Source organism: Quercus lobata, chromosome 1, assembly GCF_001633185.2.
Source record: "Quercus lobata isolate SW786 chromosome 1, ValleyOak3.0 Primary Assembly, whole genome shotgun sequence".
Lineage (NCBI taxonomy): Eukaryota > Viridiplantae > Streptophyta > Magnoliopsida > Fagales > Fagaceae > Quercus > Quercus lobata.
In genome coordinates this window covers 3047867-3064996 of record NC_044904.1, presented here as the reverse complement: position 1 = coordinate 3064996, position 17130 = coordinate 3047867, and the positions used below count along the sequence as shown (strand labels likewise).

General features: G+C 34.3%; 2 protein-coding genes across 5 annotated transcripts; both read right to left on the bottom strand.

Moving 5' to 3' along the window:
* Positions 1 to 1229: 1229 nt before the first annotated feature.
* Positions 1230 to 8200, bottom strand: LOC115974687 (pentatricopeptide repeat-containing protein At1g22960, mitochondrial). Of its 4 annotated transcripts, XM_031095179.1 has the most exons (4): positions 5340 to 8200; positions 5064 to 5235; positions 1935 to 2049; positions 1230 to 1575 (listed from the first exon to the last, which is right to left on the bottom strand). In XM_031095179.1, exon 1 carries the CDS (start codon positions 7653 to 7655, stop codon positions 5448 to 5450), a length of 2208 nt encoding a protein of 735 aa, XP_030951039.1. In that variant the 5' UTR covers positions 7656 to 8200; the 3' UTR covers positions 1230 to 1575; positions 1935 to 2049; positions 5064 to 5235; positions 5340 to 5447. The 4 variants fall into 4 exon arrangements, with proteins under 4 accessions (XP_030951039.1, XP_030951047.1, XP_030951033.1 ...); XM_031095187.1 differs by lacking the exon at positions 1935 to 2049 and having other exon boundaries at positions 1231 to 1575; XM_031095173.1 differs by lacking the exon at positions 1230 to 1575 and having other exon boundaries at positions 1735 to 2049.
* A 1062-nt stretch (positions 8201 to 9262) lies between these two features.
* Positions 9263 to 15745, bottom strand: LOC115974680 (origin of replication complex subunit 4). Its single transcript, XM_031095150.1, has 16 exons — positions 15583 to 15745; positions 15371 to 15461; positions 15214 to 15270; positions 14283 to 14330; positions 13233 to 13283; positions 13106 to 13149; positions 12965 to 13028; positions 12694 to 12780; positions 12323 to 12414; positions 12126 to 12207; positions 11595 to 11680; positions 11376 to 11485; positions 10348 to 10440; positions 10202 to 10266; positions 9968 to 10111; positions 9263 to 9689 (listed from the first exon to the last, which is right to left on the bottom strand). The coding sequence occupies exons 1-16, from the start codon at positions 15690 to 15692 to the stop codon at positions 9654 to 9656; spliced, it is 1260 nt and encodes a 419-aa protein (XP_030951010.1). The 5' UTR covers positions 15693 to 15745; the 3' UTR covers positions 9263 to 9653.
* Between the last annotated feature and the right edge of the window lie 1385 nt (positions 15746 to 17130).

Sequence of the window (17130 nt, the reverse complement as noted above, 5' to 3'; positions counted from 1 at the left end):
AATTTTAGATCAAGTTGAGCGCGTAGAGCACCCTTAGCAATATCAAAAGCAGTTGAGTTGGAACATAAGAATGTGTTTTCTAAAGGGGATGCATTGAAAGTGATTTTGCCCTTACATAATTCTTCTTTGCAGCCACATTGATTAATTGAGCATCTCATTCTTGAAGCTAGAGAACTACTTAAAATCCATTTATGGCTAGTTTGTAATTCATACTTTTATTAGATTTTGTGACCAACAATATTGCAATGCATGTGAACTCAATTTTGTAATTTGGAGGGATTTATCCCCAGCTTCCTAGTTCCATCATCATTTTTTTTTGTCCTCTTGAGTAGATGGCAACTCTCTTACTTCTTTTCTTCCTTTCTGAAATGTATTGTTTATTTAGGTAAAAACAAAAGGTAAAGCCAAGTTGAGTATTCATAAGATTATAATTTTTTTTTTTTAAAGAAGGAAGAAAGAAAAGAAAACAGAATCAAAGGGGATGCAGTATGGTCTCAAAAATGGAATTAGCCCCCCTTAAAACAAAGTAAGACAAGCAGCAATTAGTTAAATATTATTCTTTTTTTTTTCTTTTCTTTTAGATTAGATGACACTTGAATTCAACCAAAATTAATCATGCAAATTGTAAGCTAACATGCACCGGTGGTTTCCAAGACAGGAGGAAAACTAAAAACATTGTAATTCACGGTTTTGAAATTTGGAATCTTGCGCGTCAAGGCTGATGATTAATGTATTGTTGTCATTCCCAGTTTTCCACTCTGCCACAATTTACTTTGGGCCATTTTTCTTCTTTCAATATTACTTTGAAATCTTTGTTCATTGGTTAGAAGTTAAAACTGTGTTCTCCTTATATAGCATACAAATTATAAACAAGTAGCAAATATACAATTGAGCCCATTCTGATATTCATTGGAAAACAAGTTTATTCAGTTGTCTTTATATGTTTTACATATCATTTCCTGACCAAATTCATGGATGTACAAGTTTACCAACCCCTCCCAAAAAAAATGAAGAGGTTACTAATACTTCATCATAACACATCATTTTTTCTAACAAAAATTGTATCCCACATCCAACAGTTATGCCAAATAGATACCTATTTTTTTTCCCTTTGATATATATATTTTGATAAGTAATAAAATTTTATTAATACCAAAAAAATGAGTCACCCAAAGTATGCAGGATGTATACAAACGTCAATCAAATCATATATTAAAGGTAAAGAAATTCAACCCATAGTAGACATCCAATCCAATAGAGTTCTTAAAAAGAACAACTTAGTATCCGGTATGTTTCTTTCTATGTTCTCAACACTTCGAGCATCCCTATCCTTCTCCCTCCAAATATACCACATCACACAATGGGGAACAGCTTTCCAAATAATACAATTTCTATGATTTCCAAATCACCCTTGCCAAGCAGCAAATAGATCAACAACAGACTTCCGTGTAACATAATACACTCTGAATAACCCAAACACTATAGACCATAACTCCAAAGCAATAGGACAGTGAAGCAATAAGTGATCCACCATTACTCTCTCTCTCTCTCGGATACAAACACAGCTCCTAGTTTCTATCCACCAAACAGAATAGAGAACAAAGTAGAATTAATAACTTCTATGACCGTGACATAAGAAGAAAAAGGATAGAATGATGAAACAGTACAAAACAAAACAAAAAGGAAATAATTAATTTAATTTATTTATTCTATATGAAACAGCACCGACTTATTAGAAGCTCGAGATGCAGGAAGGATGACAGAAAATTCGAACTGCCAAAGCATACAAAATTAAGATTTGAACTTCAATGATTTTCTTAAATAAAGGATGGTGAAGCCAACAATTGACATGGTGCTATACATGTCTTGTTCATATCATGCCATGCATCTACATCAATGATACCAAAACTAGTTGAATTATGATACAAACTTACATTTAATGGTAAAGGTATTGGGCTGTATTTGCCAAAGAGCTCTACCTTAAACAGCGCCTCTTCCTCTTGTGAGTGCAACGTTGAGGGTAAGGTCTTGAGTTAAAACCTACCAAGTCTAAGTGAATGTATAACTTAACAATCAAAATTTAAATAAATAAAAAAGGTTTGAGCTGTATTCATTCTTGATACCATAAAACATCTAGAGTAAAGCTTACATAATAAATAAATAAAAACCCCTTATTTTTTTAATTATATTCTCTTTAACAGGAACCCATATACTCATACGCAGGTTAATGCTATAGCCCATTGTAAGGTTTGTGCCTTTATAACAAGCACCTGGGTCTAGTGGCATACCTCAGTTACATATGCTGCTCCAGATGCCCAAAGGACTTGTCAATCGCCCAGCGAAGGGAATAGAAGCATAGGTATAGGGAAAGGTGGGAGGGATGAGAGAGCAAGCAGGCATGGGTGTCAAAGATAATAACATTTGAGCAAAGCAAAGCCCTAGAAATCAGCAGGGTATGAATTTGTCTCCTTTGGTATAGGTTGTCCTCGCTTTCTAGGTCCCAATAATCTTTAGTCAATAAATCACTTCATAGCAAATCAAATCACTTCCAAGAAATAATCTGCTACCCATCACTCCCAAATTTTAATGGATCAAATCATCCGTAGAGAGGTGATGAACCTCACGTAACAATCTAACAAACTGCCTAGAACAAATAAAACAAACCACCACCAGCCATGAACTACCATCACCATATAATTATTGAAGGCCCCCATAACCAAAAAGAAAGTAAACAAAATAATGAAGATTTCTTTGTTCGAGTTGACTAAAGCTTCCTAAGAAATTGGAAGATAACAACTAATTATGCAGAGAAATAAACAGTTTAGGTGCAAGTGCAAATGCATTTCCTCTATTAATTCCAGAATTCATTCTTCAAGGCTTGAATCCAAACACATCTCACATGCCAATAAACCATCAAAAAATCCAGCTGAATGAAAAAACACATAGAAGAAGCTTTTAAGTTCAAAGCTTGAATCCAAACTCCAAAGACTTTTTTTAATATGTAGGCTTGAATCTAAAGATATACAAAATGTAAATGCATCATAGATTCATCCTCCTTCAGGGAAATTGTTCTCAGCTTCCTCATTAAGAAATTAGCAACAAAAATTTAGCAATCATCATTCATGACCAATAAGTCCTATGGGTTTGAAATGCCTAATAAACATTACTCCTCTTTTCTAAAGAAAGATGTCTCAAATTTGCCTTCACAACTCCAAGTATTAGTGAAACTAGTGATGATCAAAATTCTCCTCCTTTTAGAAAAAAAAGAAAAGAAAAGAAAAAGTGTTGGGTTGGGTAGTTTAGTAATATGTTAATCTCTCTCTCTCTCTCTCTTTTTCTTTTTTTTCCTATAGAGGATCAGATTGATGCAGCCCTAGAAAAATGATTATCTATTACTTTGTCATTTCGCCTATTCTAAAATTATTTTATGGGGTCCACATGTGAAGTCCAGTTGCAGAAAAAGTCATGTTGCTTTAAAGGTCTAGGTATCAATCTTTTATTTTATTAGTTATGGTCAACCTCATAGTCAAGAGAAAATCTGTAATTTTGGCAATTCCTGTGAATTAAGGGTATTTTAGTAGTTTAATTGGATCTAGAATTTTCTAGGAGACCTTAAGTATCTTAGGTTTTATTTTCTCTTGAGTCTAGGTTAGTCTTTTATTAGGTTTTTAGTTTACTAATCAAACTAAGAATCCTAATACTACTGAGAGTCTAAATCACTAATACCAGAAAGAGTCCATATATATATATTATGCTCAATTAATTTAGACAAGATGAAGTTGATTAATTTTATATCGAGTGTTTTGAGCATTGAGGTATGTTGGCATTTGTATGTTCATTTCTTCCCTTTCTCTTCTATTTTTCCCTCTTCAGATTCTCATGGTATTGTTCATAAAACCTGCTAAAGACCATAAAATTCTCTCTGTTTCTTCTTCCTTATAACCCAATCAAGCCCTTTGTTTGTGTTACCTATCAAAACCCTACAACCCCACATTCTTTCTTCTACCAAATAGCCATTGATAACTCATTAAACCACCTTTCAATTCTTAACACAATGCAATAACTATTTTCTTCCATACTTCTAAATGCTAGATCCATAAATTCTCCAAATCCTAAACTTGTAGCTCAACTAGCATCTCTTGGTGTCTCCAATGAATGTGTCTAGGTTCAAATCCCCTTTCCCCCAGCCATCGAATTATCCAAAAAGAGAAGGCACAAGCACAACATGTAAAAGTACAAACTTCCATTCATTTTTTCAAAATTAAAGACCACAACATTTAAAGGTACAAACTTCTGTTCATTTTTGAAACTTAAAGATAAACCAGTAAGTGATTATGTTAATGTGTTGGCAATCCAATATGCTATTTTAACACTTTTTTTCCTGCAGTGCACACACACACACACACTACTAACTACTAAGAACACAGAAATTGAGATATGATCATCTGGATTTAAATAGAAGATATTCATTTATGGAGAAGAACCATCTCTGATGAAAAACTAATATACACAGGCACGGTCAACACTTTTTACCAATATGATATTAAAGACATTCCTCCACAACATCAGTTCGACACCTTCATTTTTCTTTTCTTTCTTGAATTCTGTAAATTAAAGATTTAGGTTTTTTTTGAAACTGAGAATAGGGAAACATTAAATTATAATAGCTTTTCTCCCCCCCCCCCCCCCCCTCTCTTTCTACTTCCTTTTCTTATTACCTAACAGACACACCACATCTGGGGATGCTTTTTTCCCCACAATGTTTTGATCTATGGAATTAGAAGTTGCCATGGAATAATGGATAAAATAGTACAAACTACAAGATGTGAAATTTTCACTCCAGTAATTAATTGCAACTCTGGAAAACACAAGGTACTATTCATCAAAATCTTTTATCTAGATTAAGATAATCAATTTCACAATAATACAAGAAGAAGCAATATCCCACCCATCCCATCCTTTTTCTCCTCCAAATTATATTAAAAGAATGAATAAATACAATATAATCTTGTCAGAGAATTATTAGAAACAACTTGATACAGTTGTGAATTTTATCTGTATACCTGTTGTTGACTCTTTGAAGCATAATTCTGCCTCCAATATATAATTTTATTGATCCGATCCAAGGATTGGTTTTAAGTATTGCTCAGTGCAGCTAACAATGGATCAAAAATGAAATAGGTATTTGACCATTGACTTTTGAAATTTCCAAATTCACCCATCAGCAGCTCCATCCTATAAATCAATCAAGGGAAGAAGATTACAACAACATATGGAAATAATACTATGTAAAAGTGTACTTTCAAGGAAAATCAATGTATTGTCCCAAGAATAATTACCCAATGGTTAGTGGAGCAACTTTTCGTTTGATTGGACTACTCCAAATTATAGACATTGCTCTCTCTCAACAATCACCAGAGGCAGCAAGAATGCCACAATGGGATATTTCAAGTCCTCACTTCAGAAGTTTCTTTGCTACCTAGAATTAAACTCTCAAGGTACTGGACTGCATGCAATCTGTAATCTTTGTCTAGCTGTTTTAGAAGTGCACTGTGTGTACAAGAATCAGGCTGAATTTGTCTATCCAGCATCTCTACATACAATCTCAAAGATTCCTGCCAGTTGCCCATGTTGCAGTTCTCACTTATTAAAATAGTGTAGGTATACTTATTTGGAAGTATTCCTTTTTCTTCCATCTCCGCAAAAATTTTGTAAGCCTGCTCCATTCTCCTAACTTTGCAAAGACCATTTATCAGAGCATTGTAGGTGATCACATTGGGCAAAACACCCTTCCCCTTCATCTCCAAGAAAAACATATATGCCAGTTCTAGACTCCCCCTACCCGCATGCGCATGAATTAGTACCGTGTATGTCACTACTGAAGGGGATATGCCTTTACTCAGCATCTCATTGAATAACTCTTTGGCTTTCCTAAGTTGTCCATTTTCCAAATGAGCATGAATGATGCTAGTATATGTCACATGATCGGGAACAAGACCATCACGAACTATTTTCTGCAACAAGTCACTTGCTTCTTCCAAATTGCCCAACTTACAGAGCCCATTTACGAAAACATTGTATGTGATCAAATCAGGAGGGAACCCCACAGCTAGCATCTCTTCTTGCATACTTAATGCCTTTAATGTGTCACCAAGTTTGAGTTCACCCACTATCCGAGTTGTGTATGCGAAGCGGTCTGGCTTCAATCCTTCTTGCAACATCTCATCAAAGAAATCCTTAGCCATTGCCAAATTTCCCATCTTGCAAGACCCATTCACCAGAATCGTATAAGTGAAAACATCAGCGCGAATACCTTGGTTGACCATTTCATTTTTTATCTGCTGAGCTACATCCAAGTCCCCCAACCTGCAAAGACCATCTATAAGAGTATTATAGGTAATAACAGTAGGAGCAAGATTCCTCCATCGTAACTCACTATACAATAGAAAAGCCTCCCGAATATCCCCCAACCTACAATACCCATATATTAGAGTATTATATGAAACTACATCTGGCATCACATTCTTCTTTAACATATCAGAAAACCGCTGTCTAGCATCCACCATGCTTCCCAACATGCAGAGGCCATACATTAACGTATTATAAGTTGCCACAGTTGGGTTAACTCCTCTAATTACCATCTCCTCCTCAAAACGTAATGCCTCAACAATCAATCCCTTCTTGCAATAGCCACAAATCAATGGGTTATATGTGTAAGCTGAAACTTTCAATCCTGATTTCAACATCTCCCCAATCAGCCCCTTGGCCTGCTCTAACTCCCCTTTCTTTGACAACCCATTAATCAGCACATTATAGGTCACATTATTCGGAAAGCACCCTCTCCTTTGCATCTCGGACAAAAGCTCGAGTGCTTGCTGCACTTGCCCTTGCTTGCAATACGAATCCAACAAAGTATTATAAGAAACAATCGTCAGCTTAATCCCACTCTCCCCCATCATTCTATAAACCTCTCTAGCTTTAGTTACAAGATTTCTATCCCTAAGTATCCTAAGAATCCTATTACAATTTTTGACATCCGGCAACAACCCATTTGCAATCATCTTATCAAAAACCAACAAGCATTGCTCAATCATGGATTTCTTCGTATAAACCCATAACAAAAGATCGAGAAGCTTAACCGAAACCTCATAGCCAACATACCCATCAACCAAAACATCCACAATTCCATGCATATCTACACTAATAACCCTCTCCACCACCCAATAAGCCGACCTCATCAAATTATTCTTCACAAGTATTTCAAGCATAGCACAAAACGCAAACTCAGACGGCTTAAACCCCGGTTGACCCTCAACCCATCGAAAGAACCGCAAAGCAATTCTGGGTCTAATCCGAATCGAATCAAGGACTCGGATGAACAACTCGGGGTCAACAATAACAGCTCGAAATTGATCAGATACCCAGTTGTTGTTACAAAAAGCCCAGGGCTTTTCTTCAATGGTATCGAAAATAAGGTCTCTGTATTGGGTCTCAGAGATTGTAGCGGCGGTAGAAGCTATGCCTATGGTTGTAGTACTAGCGGGACAGTTATGGAAGGAAGAAAACAAAGGGAAGAAAAAACGTACCTTGAGAGCAAAAGGGTGTGAAACTGTAGTAAAGGCTAAAGCTTTAGAAGCTCGCACACAGTGGGTCATTGAGTAGAGAAGCTACACCATGCGTTAGATGTTTTGAGAGAGAGAGAGAGAGAGAGGTTTTAAAGAATTGTGGATGTGGGTTTTGTTGGGATTTGAGAAAGAGACATGGTAGAGGGTTGTTGTTGTTGATGGTGGTGACGGCGGAGCTTGAGTTTGGAAGAGAGAGCTCTGCCGCAGAGAAATGTAGAAGAAGGTGGCTGCTCCGATAGAGGGTTTGAATAAGGAGGTGTAGAAGATGCAGCCATGGATTCTGGACTCCAGCCCAGGGGTTTCGGAGGTTTTGGGTTTTGGGTCCGGTTCGGATCACTGTGGTTCTTTTCTTTGGTTCGGATACCTCCTCCTTTTTTCTTTTTTCTTTTTTTTTTTTGGGTAAATTACCAATTACAACGCACTCCTAAATTTAATCAAATATTTGACTCAGTATACACGATTTTCTACAATCGACATTACCTCCCCAAATTTCAAAATTATTGACATTTTGACCTAGGCTTAACCATAGCCTAGGGATGGCAATTTCACTCATCACATTTCAATCCGTTATCGAAAAGGTAGCGAGATGAAGATGGGGCAAAAGATTTGCCCTGATCATTGGGGTAGGGTGGGGATGGATTTTGGTCACATTGTTCCATCCTAAATGTATATTACTAAAATTTTATTTTATTTTTTAATAATTACAAAATCCATATTCTAACTATTAGAAACTTTGTATATTTACTTATTTTAATTCAATGTTTGATTTTGGAGATTGCATTATTGTTTTGTTATACAATTTAGTGTGAAATTTATAATTTGTATTAGTGTTAAATATTTTGTTTGCATTATTGAGTATTATTGCTTGATAAAGAATTTGCTTTGTTCTATTATGTTGATAGATTAAGGTTTTATGTTATTGTATCGATGCATATTGGTACATTGATTTAGTATTATTTTCTTATTGTGTTAATCAATACTTGTATTAGGATATACTCTAATTTATAAGTGGAGTAAAGATGGGTTAAGGTGAGGTGGGATTTCACGAGAGATGGAGTGGGACAAGACAAGGTAATGCCCTTGAGGAACGGGGGTTGGCAGCTATGGTCTAGCCTCGCCTCGAATGCCCTTGTGTGTTTCTCTCAAAAGTTTATAATCTCTTAAATTCAGATATTCAATATGTTGAAGTTTTTAGGAAGCAAAACGTATCTTATAAAATGAGTATAGTTACAAGCATATTACAAAATAATTTTTAATGACAACTTTCCATTAAACTCCATACAACCCCACATGGAAAAAAAAAATGATAGCTAAAACTTATCTAGTTCAATATTTTAGAAAAGTAATTGAATAAACAACCTACAATAGTGTTAGGCTAGCAGTTAACTTATATACATACCCAAAGAAAGAATTAAAATTACTTATTCCGGCCCCTCAATATTATAAGGTACAGCTGGTCGACGTTTTAATTCCTGCAGCTATAGTGTCATACATATGTGGTGCATAGAGAATGCACGTGCCCAAAAGACTAAGGTCGTGTGATTGTGCAAGGATGGATGGAAAGGGGGACGTAGCAAGAAGTGCACCTTTCATCTGATAAGCTATGAGTGGTGGAAGATTATTTAGAAGCACTCACCGAAGAAAAAAAATACCACATGATATTGATGGTTACGTATAGCAACTTCACAATTAATTTAGGTACATTTAGGATAATAAGGACATTGGAATTGGATAACAAAAGGGATAGGAAGCGAAATTGAGAGCTGGTGAAGGAAAATGAAGTTATGAAATCATTAAATTTAATCATATGCAGTAACAATTACATTGAATCACAATGTGGGGGGGAAATCTCCATCAAGATGCATCTTAGTTAAAAGCAGCAGGCCTGTGAAAAAGAATTTCACCTATCCCAAATATATAGTGGAATTTTCGTCAAAAGCGAATTACTGCTGACTGTAGAATCCACATTCTCTCCGGTCATCACACATACGAGGCAATCAAGAAGTGATGGTCTGTCCCTCAACTGTATTAAACTTCACGATCCATTAGCTTAAGAAGAATTGCCTGCCAGGATAAGCAAAAATAATGCCTCAATTACTACTGAATTTCACCGGAGATCATCAATTGCAAGAACTATAACACCAGTGAAGTTCTAGTGATGACCAAAAGCAAAATTTTTATAAGAAATCTGTAAAACAGAAAATAAGCATGTTTCAGCAAGCTTCAAGCAATTTCCTTAGTCCATACTGCCCAGCAGATTCATCCATACAGATGAACCAATATACTTTCACACAATATCTCATGCAGGGATGCACAGACACATTTATCCTTTATTAACTTACAGGACAGGAGCGATATGATTTTAGTCCCTGTTGTAGTTCATGGGATGAGATTAAAAGCTTTGCTGGACGAAATTCAACAGATTGATTTTGTCCTCTATTGTCTGTAAAACAGATTAATTCCCGTTGCAGAAGGTGTTCAAATGCCTGGAGAAGTTAAAGCAAATATTGATCAGACATACAGGGAGACTAAACCTTAAGATCCTTCAGATAGAAATTATAGAGAACTATTTGTACCCGTAAGCATATGTTCCATGCATAATACTCAGACATCTGGAATGAAGCACGTATGCTTTTGTACTCTGCTGAGCATGACAAACATGTAAATTGACAAACTTGATAATGGTAATGGAATGATAACAAAAGAAACATCATAAGTTGACCTTTCATTACGGAATTGAAGTTGTATGAATTTTGCTCTTTAACCTCCAATCTCTTCATGCATACCAGAATATGTAGTTCCAAGATGGAGCAATCTGTTTCACATTGAATGTGCATTCAAAATCATTAGTTTAACCAGAGGGTGAGGGTTAGATCACTGTTAGCTTGCATAAGCAAGGCTTTTATTCAAATAAATGCTCCATAAAAACATGCAAGCCGGCACAGGAATTATTTGTGCACAGTCAAGGATTAATATGCTAAACTTTCAAAGCTTGAATTTAGTTACCAAGAATGAGTTTATAATTTAAGCATAGCTAAAATCTTTTAACTCAAAAAGAGCTGCTAACAATAGTAACTTTAGTTAGTTGAGCAGTTACTACTTAAAACTCGCCAAACAGATAAATAGGAATAAAAGACAGGTTTAGAGATAAATTAGCTCTCAGTCACAAGTCAATGAATATATGAATTGAAAACTAGCTAGAGAAGATCCAAGGAGAGCAACTTTTTGCTCTTCCTCTAATTGTACATGATAAACTACCACTTATCTTAAAATTTTAATCTATTTAGAAATAGTATATTTAATTGTTTCACCATTATTCTAACATTCCCCATCATGTTTGGGCCTAAACTCCCACTTCATACGTGGGGGTCCCAACACATGGGATCTTTAACTTTTTATATGGGAGATGAAATGGAGACAAGGTTTAAACTCAAGGACATCTGCTCTAACAGTATGATAAATTATTGATTATTTCAAAGTTTTAGGTATTAGGAAATGGTGAATTTAATCATTTAAGCATGGAGGAGGGGAACTGTATATGAAAACAGAGAACAAATCAAAGAATGATGATTTTGTGTTCCAGCAGCTTACCTAGGCCAGATAAATGACCTAAGGTTAATAAAAACTGTATAACAAATAGTGACAAAGACTCCAAAACTGAAATGGAAGTCAGAAGAAGATGTTTAGAACTATAAGTACCACATAAGCAACACATAAATATCAAAGAAAAAGTAATTAAATCCTTCAAACCTTTAATACACTCCAGCTTTGGCTGCCTTTGGATATTTGAAAATGCAGTTTTGAAATTCTCAAGTGATAGGAATCCAGATCCCAAATCCATATAAGAAACAGCGCGGAATCTAGTGTCATGGTCTATCAACAGTAAGTTTAGCAGAGGATGAAAGAAGCTCATAATTGAAACTTACTTATTAGTACAGAAATTCTGTGTTTCTGGATGAATGAACTTACAGAAACCTCAGTAAGTGGTTGACAGTGGCATCAGAATCCATATATGTAATAATAATTTGTTTGAATTTCTCATCTGCTAAAATGTTCTGTAAAATGTCAAGGATTTCTTAGCCAGATATGAGAAAATAAATCTTTCATTATTCAAGAAAAAAAGAAAAAGGGAAAAAAAGAAAATCATTGTCTTAGCCTCTTTGGCAACATATAAACAACTAATCTCTCTGAAGTTATTAAAAGTTGGTTAAACTGATAATCACCCAAAATTAGTGGCACAAGATGGTTAGAAGGAACTTAACCTTCCATAACTGACTCATTTCCATGTGTCAAAAGCTCATTAACCTATTTAAGTTTCAAAAATATATGCTTATTTGGACACAGCACATTTATTTATTTTTACATGGGTGTTCCTCATATAGGCAAGTTCTTTGAAGTATATTACCATGCTAAGGGAATACACATAATAAAGTGCAGGCCAGTGTGGGGAGCACAACCTTCTTTTAAAATGCCCATATTGCTATCTCATTAAAAGGATACTTGAAGCTTAGCATTAAATTCAACAGCATAGTCATGAGAAATGGTTGAGTCTACTGGCAATGATAAAATGTGCTCCAACAATCTGCATAGTTAGAACAGAGGAAAATCAAGACAAAAGTATTTGTTACACTTATAATTCATCCAATCTGGGCAGAAGCCATGGTGAAATCTCTGAGACAGACAATAAACAAATTTACCTCTGTAAATCTTCCTTAGAGGGAGGAAGAAACAGCAGCTTTCTATGTGAAAAGCGAGATCTCACTCTTTTTTCCAAAAGCTGATCAGCATCCTGCATAGATTATAGCCCAAGTTCCCAACATTCTTCACAATGTACAAGCAACTAAAACCAAGTTTCCACAACTGCAGTCTGTATATAACCATTTATATGCAGTTTTCATATGACAACAATGGGCAAAACTTCCAAATTTATTTTAAAACTAATTCAATAGAGTCAAAGGACAAGAAAGGTTCTTATTCCTTTCTGATTAAAAATTTATTTTAAAAAATCATGCACATGAATTTGAAGATAATAAACAAGAAAGATGAAAGAAACTTCAGAGCACCATACCAGTCGACAACTCACACCAATGACAACAGCTTGTGATGTTACCGATTGCATTGCATCTAGCAAACTGTAAAGTACTCGTTGTTTTCCCTGCCAGGGACAACAACAAAAATGAAAGCAGAAACGTTATAATCAGAAAATTTAAATGGATCAAACAAAATTGTATGTTTCAAAATGGGCCCTTTTCTTCTTAATAAAGGGAAGATTTTACATGGCCTATCATCAAATTCAATCAAAGCAAATAATGAATTGGCACAGAATGGCAGTGTCTTACCTGAGCAAAAAGGTCAAACTCATCCAGCACAAAAATAATGGTTTTATGCGCTAATCCACACTCCCTAACACACCAGAAATCAAAAAATTAATTACACATAACCATTGAACAAGAGTTGCATCAAGCAAACTTTATACTCACCTTAACATGGCTATCATGAACTGGGAGTTGTCATCAAATGATGCCTAAAAGAACCACATCAAGATCAACAAGTCAGAAGTATTTAGTTGTAAATTATCACTAACTTCAATTAGATTAAACATCTTACCATTTTTGAGAACAATAATTGATGCTCTGCACATAACTGTCTAGAAATTTCCTGGAAGATCAACAAGCATGTCAGAGAAACTTCCTAACCTCTGAATGGAAATTCTTTCATGGAATTAACTACTCAGAAGACAATGACATGCATCTATTCTTATCTTTAAATGTACACATATTTTGTAATTTTGCTTTGCTTATAAGTCTGCATATCAAAACAATGAGTTCTCTTGTCCATTACTAAAATGCTCCCAATAAGATTGATCTAATTTGTCACAAAAAATAAAAAATAAAAAAATAAAAATTTTGGAAGTAGCTTACGCCTAAAACTCTGCACACTTTCTTTTTTTGGCTTGAGTAATTCCATACAATTTCATTAAATCACCTTAGCATCTATCACAATGCCACATCGCTTATTCAAAATTTATAATATCAATGTACATTGTACTGTCTTCACATGGTTGATGATCTTCTTCATATATGCACCATCAACAAGAATTTAACCTATAAGATATGGATCTGTAGTGCACTATTGTCGGAACTTCAACAGAATGCCATGTGTAAATGCATATTCAACTTAAGTTGAACTCGTGCAGAACCTTTCTCTTTTGTTTCAGCATACAACTGGAATCTTTATCTTTCATAATTCCATACTAACTCCTTAGTAGCAACCATTATTTTATTTTATTTTTGATAAGTAACTCTCAACCTTAGGATATCTAAGTAGCAACCATTATATTTCCTTATTATGGTCAGAAGTTAATAACATGGGTAACTCAGCTTCATTTAAGCAGCAATACGATTGCATTGCAAATCTTATTAGTTTCAGAGATTCTTGTATTTGTATAAATAAGTTTACAATTTCAAGTTCAGTCAAAATCAAGTAACTTAAAAAATAAAATCGAACAAACCTCAACCAGCATTTTTTAAAATGTTGATAATGTGAATTTTTAATAAAAGATCGATATTTGATTAGGAAATTTCACAGAAAACAATGTTATTCAAACGAAGTGTGCAGAACATCTACTAGAGGCAAAGAGATTAAGGGATATCAAACCTTGAAAGCGCAGTTGTCATCACTGTGCAACAGTCCACTTAACTTGATCTGCAACAAAAATATCCATTACAAAGTAAGTTAAGTTGAGAAAATTTGTTTCCTTTTTCTTTTTATTTTTTTTCTTTTTTTTCCTTTCTTGTTTTGGGGGAGAGGGTTATTTGGAACAATAGCATGCATGAACTAGTATCCGTGATACTAAAATATAGAGACATCCACTTTGATGGCCAAAATAATTAAAAGGAGAAAATAAACAAGGATGGTGCATTTCATCTTCAATGGGGTCACTTAAAAAAACTAGAGACATACAAAATTAATGGCATCCTATCAATGTTATTGTTTCATAACATACCACCAAAATTAGTTCTTACTCGCAAGTACATTGGTGGATACCATGTTAAAACTGTCCTAATATGAGATGGTGGGATCTACAAAGCAACATTCACTGTGAAACAAACGATGTAATTCCATTTGCAATGGGAAGCCAAAATGCAACTCAAATTCCATTTTGAAATCCTCAAACATTTATAAGCTTTCTACAGTTTCTTTTCCTTAGTTCCCTCGACAATGAATCATATGATTATTTACCTTTCTTTTTTTTGTTTAAAAATAAAAAAGATATAGAATTCGTGCCATCCACTCTATGATGATTGCCTTTTACTTTCAGGCCAGGACCCAATCGGTTTCCTTTTAGTGTATAAACTCAGGTCTGGTTCATTTCAGGTAGACATTTTTGACAGTAAAGATAGTTCATTTCAAATTGATATTGTTAAAATGATATGGGTTCATTTCAAATGCTTATTTATAACCAAACAACAATCCGGTTTAATTTAGTCCAGATGCACCATAATATACTAAAAACATAATGCTATTTACCAATACTACTACTACTACTACCAATTCAAAAAACAAAAAGGGTAAAATTGGTGCTTACAACTGAAATCAAATCAGGAAATTCCAGCAATAAGTCTTTGAGAACTAGCTCCAACACCTAACATCACAACCAAAATAATAAAAACAAAAACTTTGTTAGTCAAATTAATCAATTTGCAAAATCATAGTAGAGCTTAACCAAAGAAAAAAGCACAAACCGCGATTTTTCCAGAACCACGAGGACCCAGAAGCAAGATCGAGTTGTTGCATGCCTCAGTGACCGAACTGGATATAATGAACTTCAATTTGCTGCCAAAAACAAAAATGGAAATTCCCTCGATCAATCAAAACATAATTGGAAACATTTTCTCGGGAAACAAACAGAGAACATGAAACTTAAAATTAAAGTAAAATGGAGAGAGAATCGGACCTGTAGTTGCTGTCTGGAGAATCGGAGAGAGGCTTGAAGACGAAGCTAGGGTTACAGAGTCTGCTTCGGAGTAGATTTAGGGCTTCCTCTACTGTATTCTCTCTTCCCATTGCTGATACTACCAACACTGTGAGATATTTGAAATGGCGGGAAAATTAGTAGTAGGGCATCTATTCCATTGGACATGGTTATATACACACCAACTATTTCGCACGTGCACAGTGACCTTTTTTCTTTTTCTTTTTCTTTTTCTTTTCCCACTTGACTTTTACAATTTACTCCTTTATAATTTGCCTATTTCACCAACTTTCAATTATTATGTTTGAAATCTATTAAAAAAAAAATTATTACATATGATCTCTTATAAACTTGGATTAAAATAAAAATTTGTAAGGTTTCATTCAAATTATCATTTTGGTGCCTCGAATATATGGATTTGATTTAATAAGTGTGTTTATGTAGATCCCTTCAAAAAGAAAAAAAAAAAAAAAAAGGTGTGTTTATGTAGATGTGTATTGAGTTTCAAGTCAAGTAGTATAACTAATTGTACTGTTTATCGAAAATAATTTATTATACATTGGTAATGAAGTAGCATTTAAGTTTAGGAATGACAAGTTATGATAGAATTCTGGTAATAAGGTTAAGTTAGAAAAGAAAGTCATGTTAACCCTAAGTGAAGTGGGGAATTAGGGATTTTCAAAATTTGCTTAAAGGATTATAACTCCTGCTCTAATTTGTATACTCCATTTTCAACCACAATCATTAGAGGTAAGATATCTTGTCATTTAAATATCAAAGAGTCTTCACTAACCTACAATGGCATGCTTGATACAATAACCAAAAAAAAAAAAAAAAAAAAAAATCAAAATCAAGATGTCTATCAAAAGACCTTGTGACGCATGATTACCACCCAAAAAAAAAAAAATTGTAAAAAAATGTTAGCATTACTACAAATTCATTAATTCTATATACACAATTTTCATTCATCCCTTTTTGAGTTGTTATGGGCTTGAGATGAGTGACAAATCTAGGTGTGAGTGTGAATTTTTTAATTTTGTGAAAATTTCAAGTTTATATAGCATAATAATGAGTAATTCTATGACCAAAAATTATTTTACAATTTGTTTGCTACAACTCTACCGTAGCAGATTGTGAGTGGTTAATTATCACTTACACATAAACTCACAATTTTTTCTTTACCAATTACACCTTGCCACATTATAATTGTAACAAAAAATTGTGAAAAATTATGTGGTCCTATACTTTTCCCATAATAATTGTTATATATTGATTACATTCAACAACCGAACTGAGTGGCATTATTAAGCTTTAAAAAAAAAAAAAATTATCGAATGAAAAAACAGGTGGAAAAAAAAAAAAAAAAAGAGTGATCTTATATCATTCCCTTCTATATGTTAGTTAACATGGGCTCAACGCCCTCATTAAGGGCCCAAGCCCAGATCCGAATAACTTTTTTTTTCCTTTTTCTTTACGCCCATGGTGTTCATTAGAAATCCTCAACGTATCTCTGCTAAAATGCGCCCAAAA

Coding starts and splice junctions, on each gene's coding strand:
- LOC115974687 (XM_031095179.1), bottom strand. CDS start 7,655: ATGACCCACTGTGTGCGAGCTTCTAAAGCTTTAGCCTTTACTACAGTT.
- LOC115974680 (XM_031095150.1), bottom strand. CDS start 15,692: ATGGGAAGAGAGAATACAGTAGAGGAAGCCCTAAATCTACTCCGAAGC. Junction 15,271..15,370: donor GTGGTTCTGGAAAAATCGCG/GTTTGTGCTTTT, acceptor TTGTGATGTTAG/GTGTTGGAGCTAGTTCTCAA. Junction 13,284..14,282: donor ATGACAACTGCGCTTTCAAG/GTTTGATATCCC, acceptor TTGATCTTCCAG/GAAATTTCTAGACAGTTATG.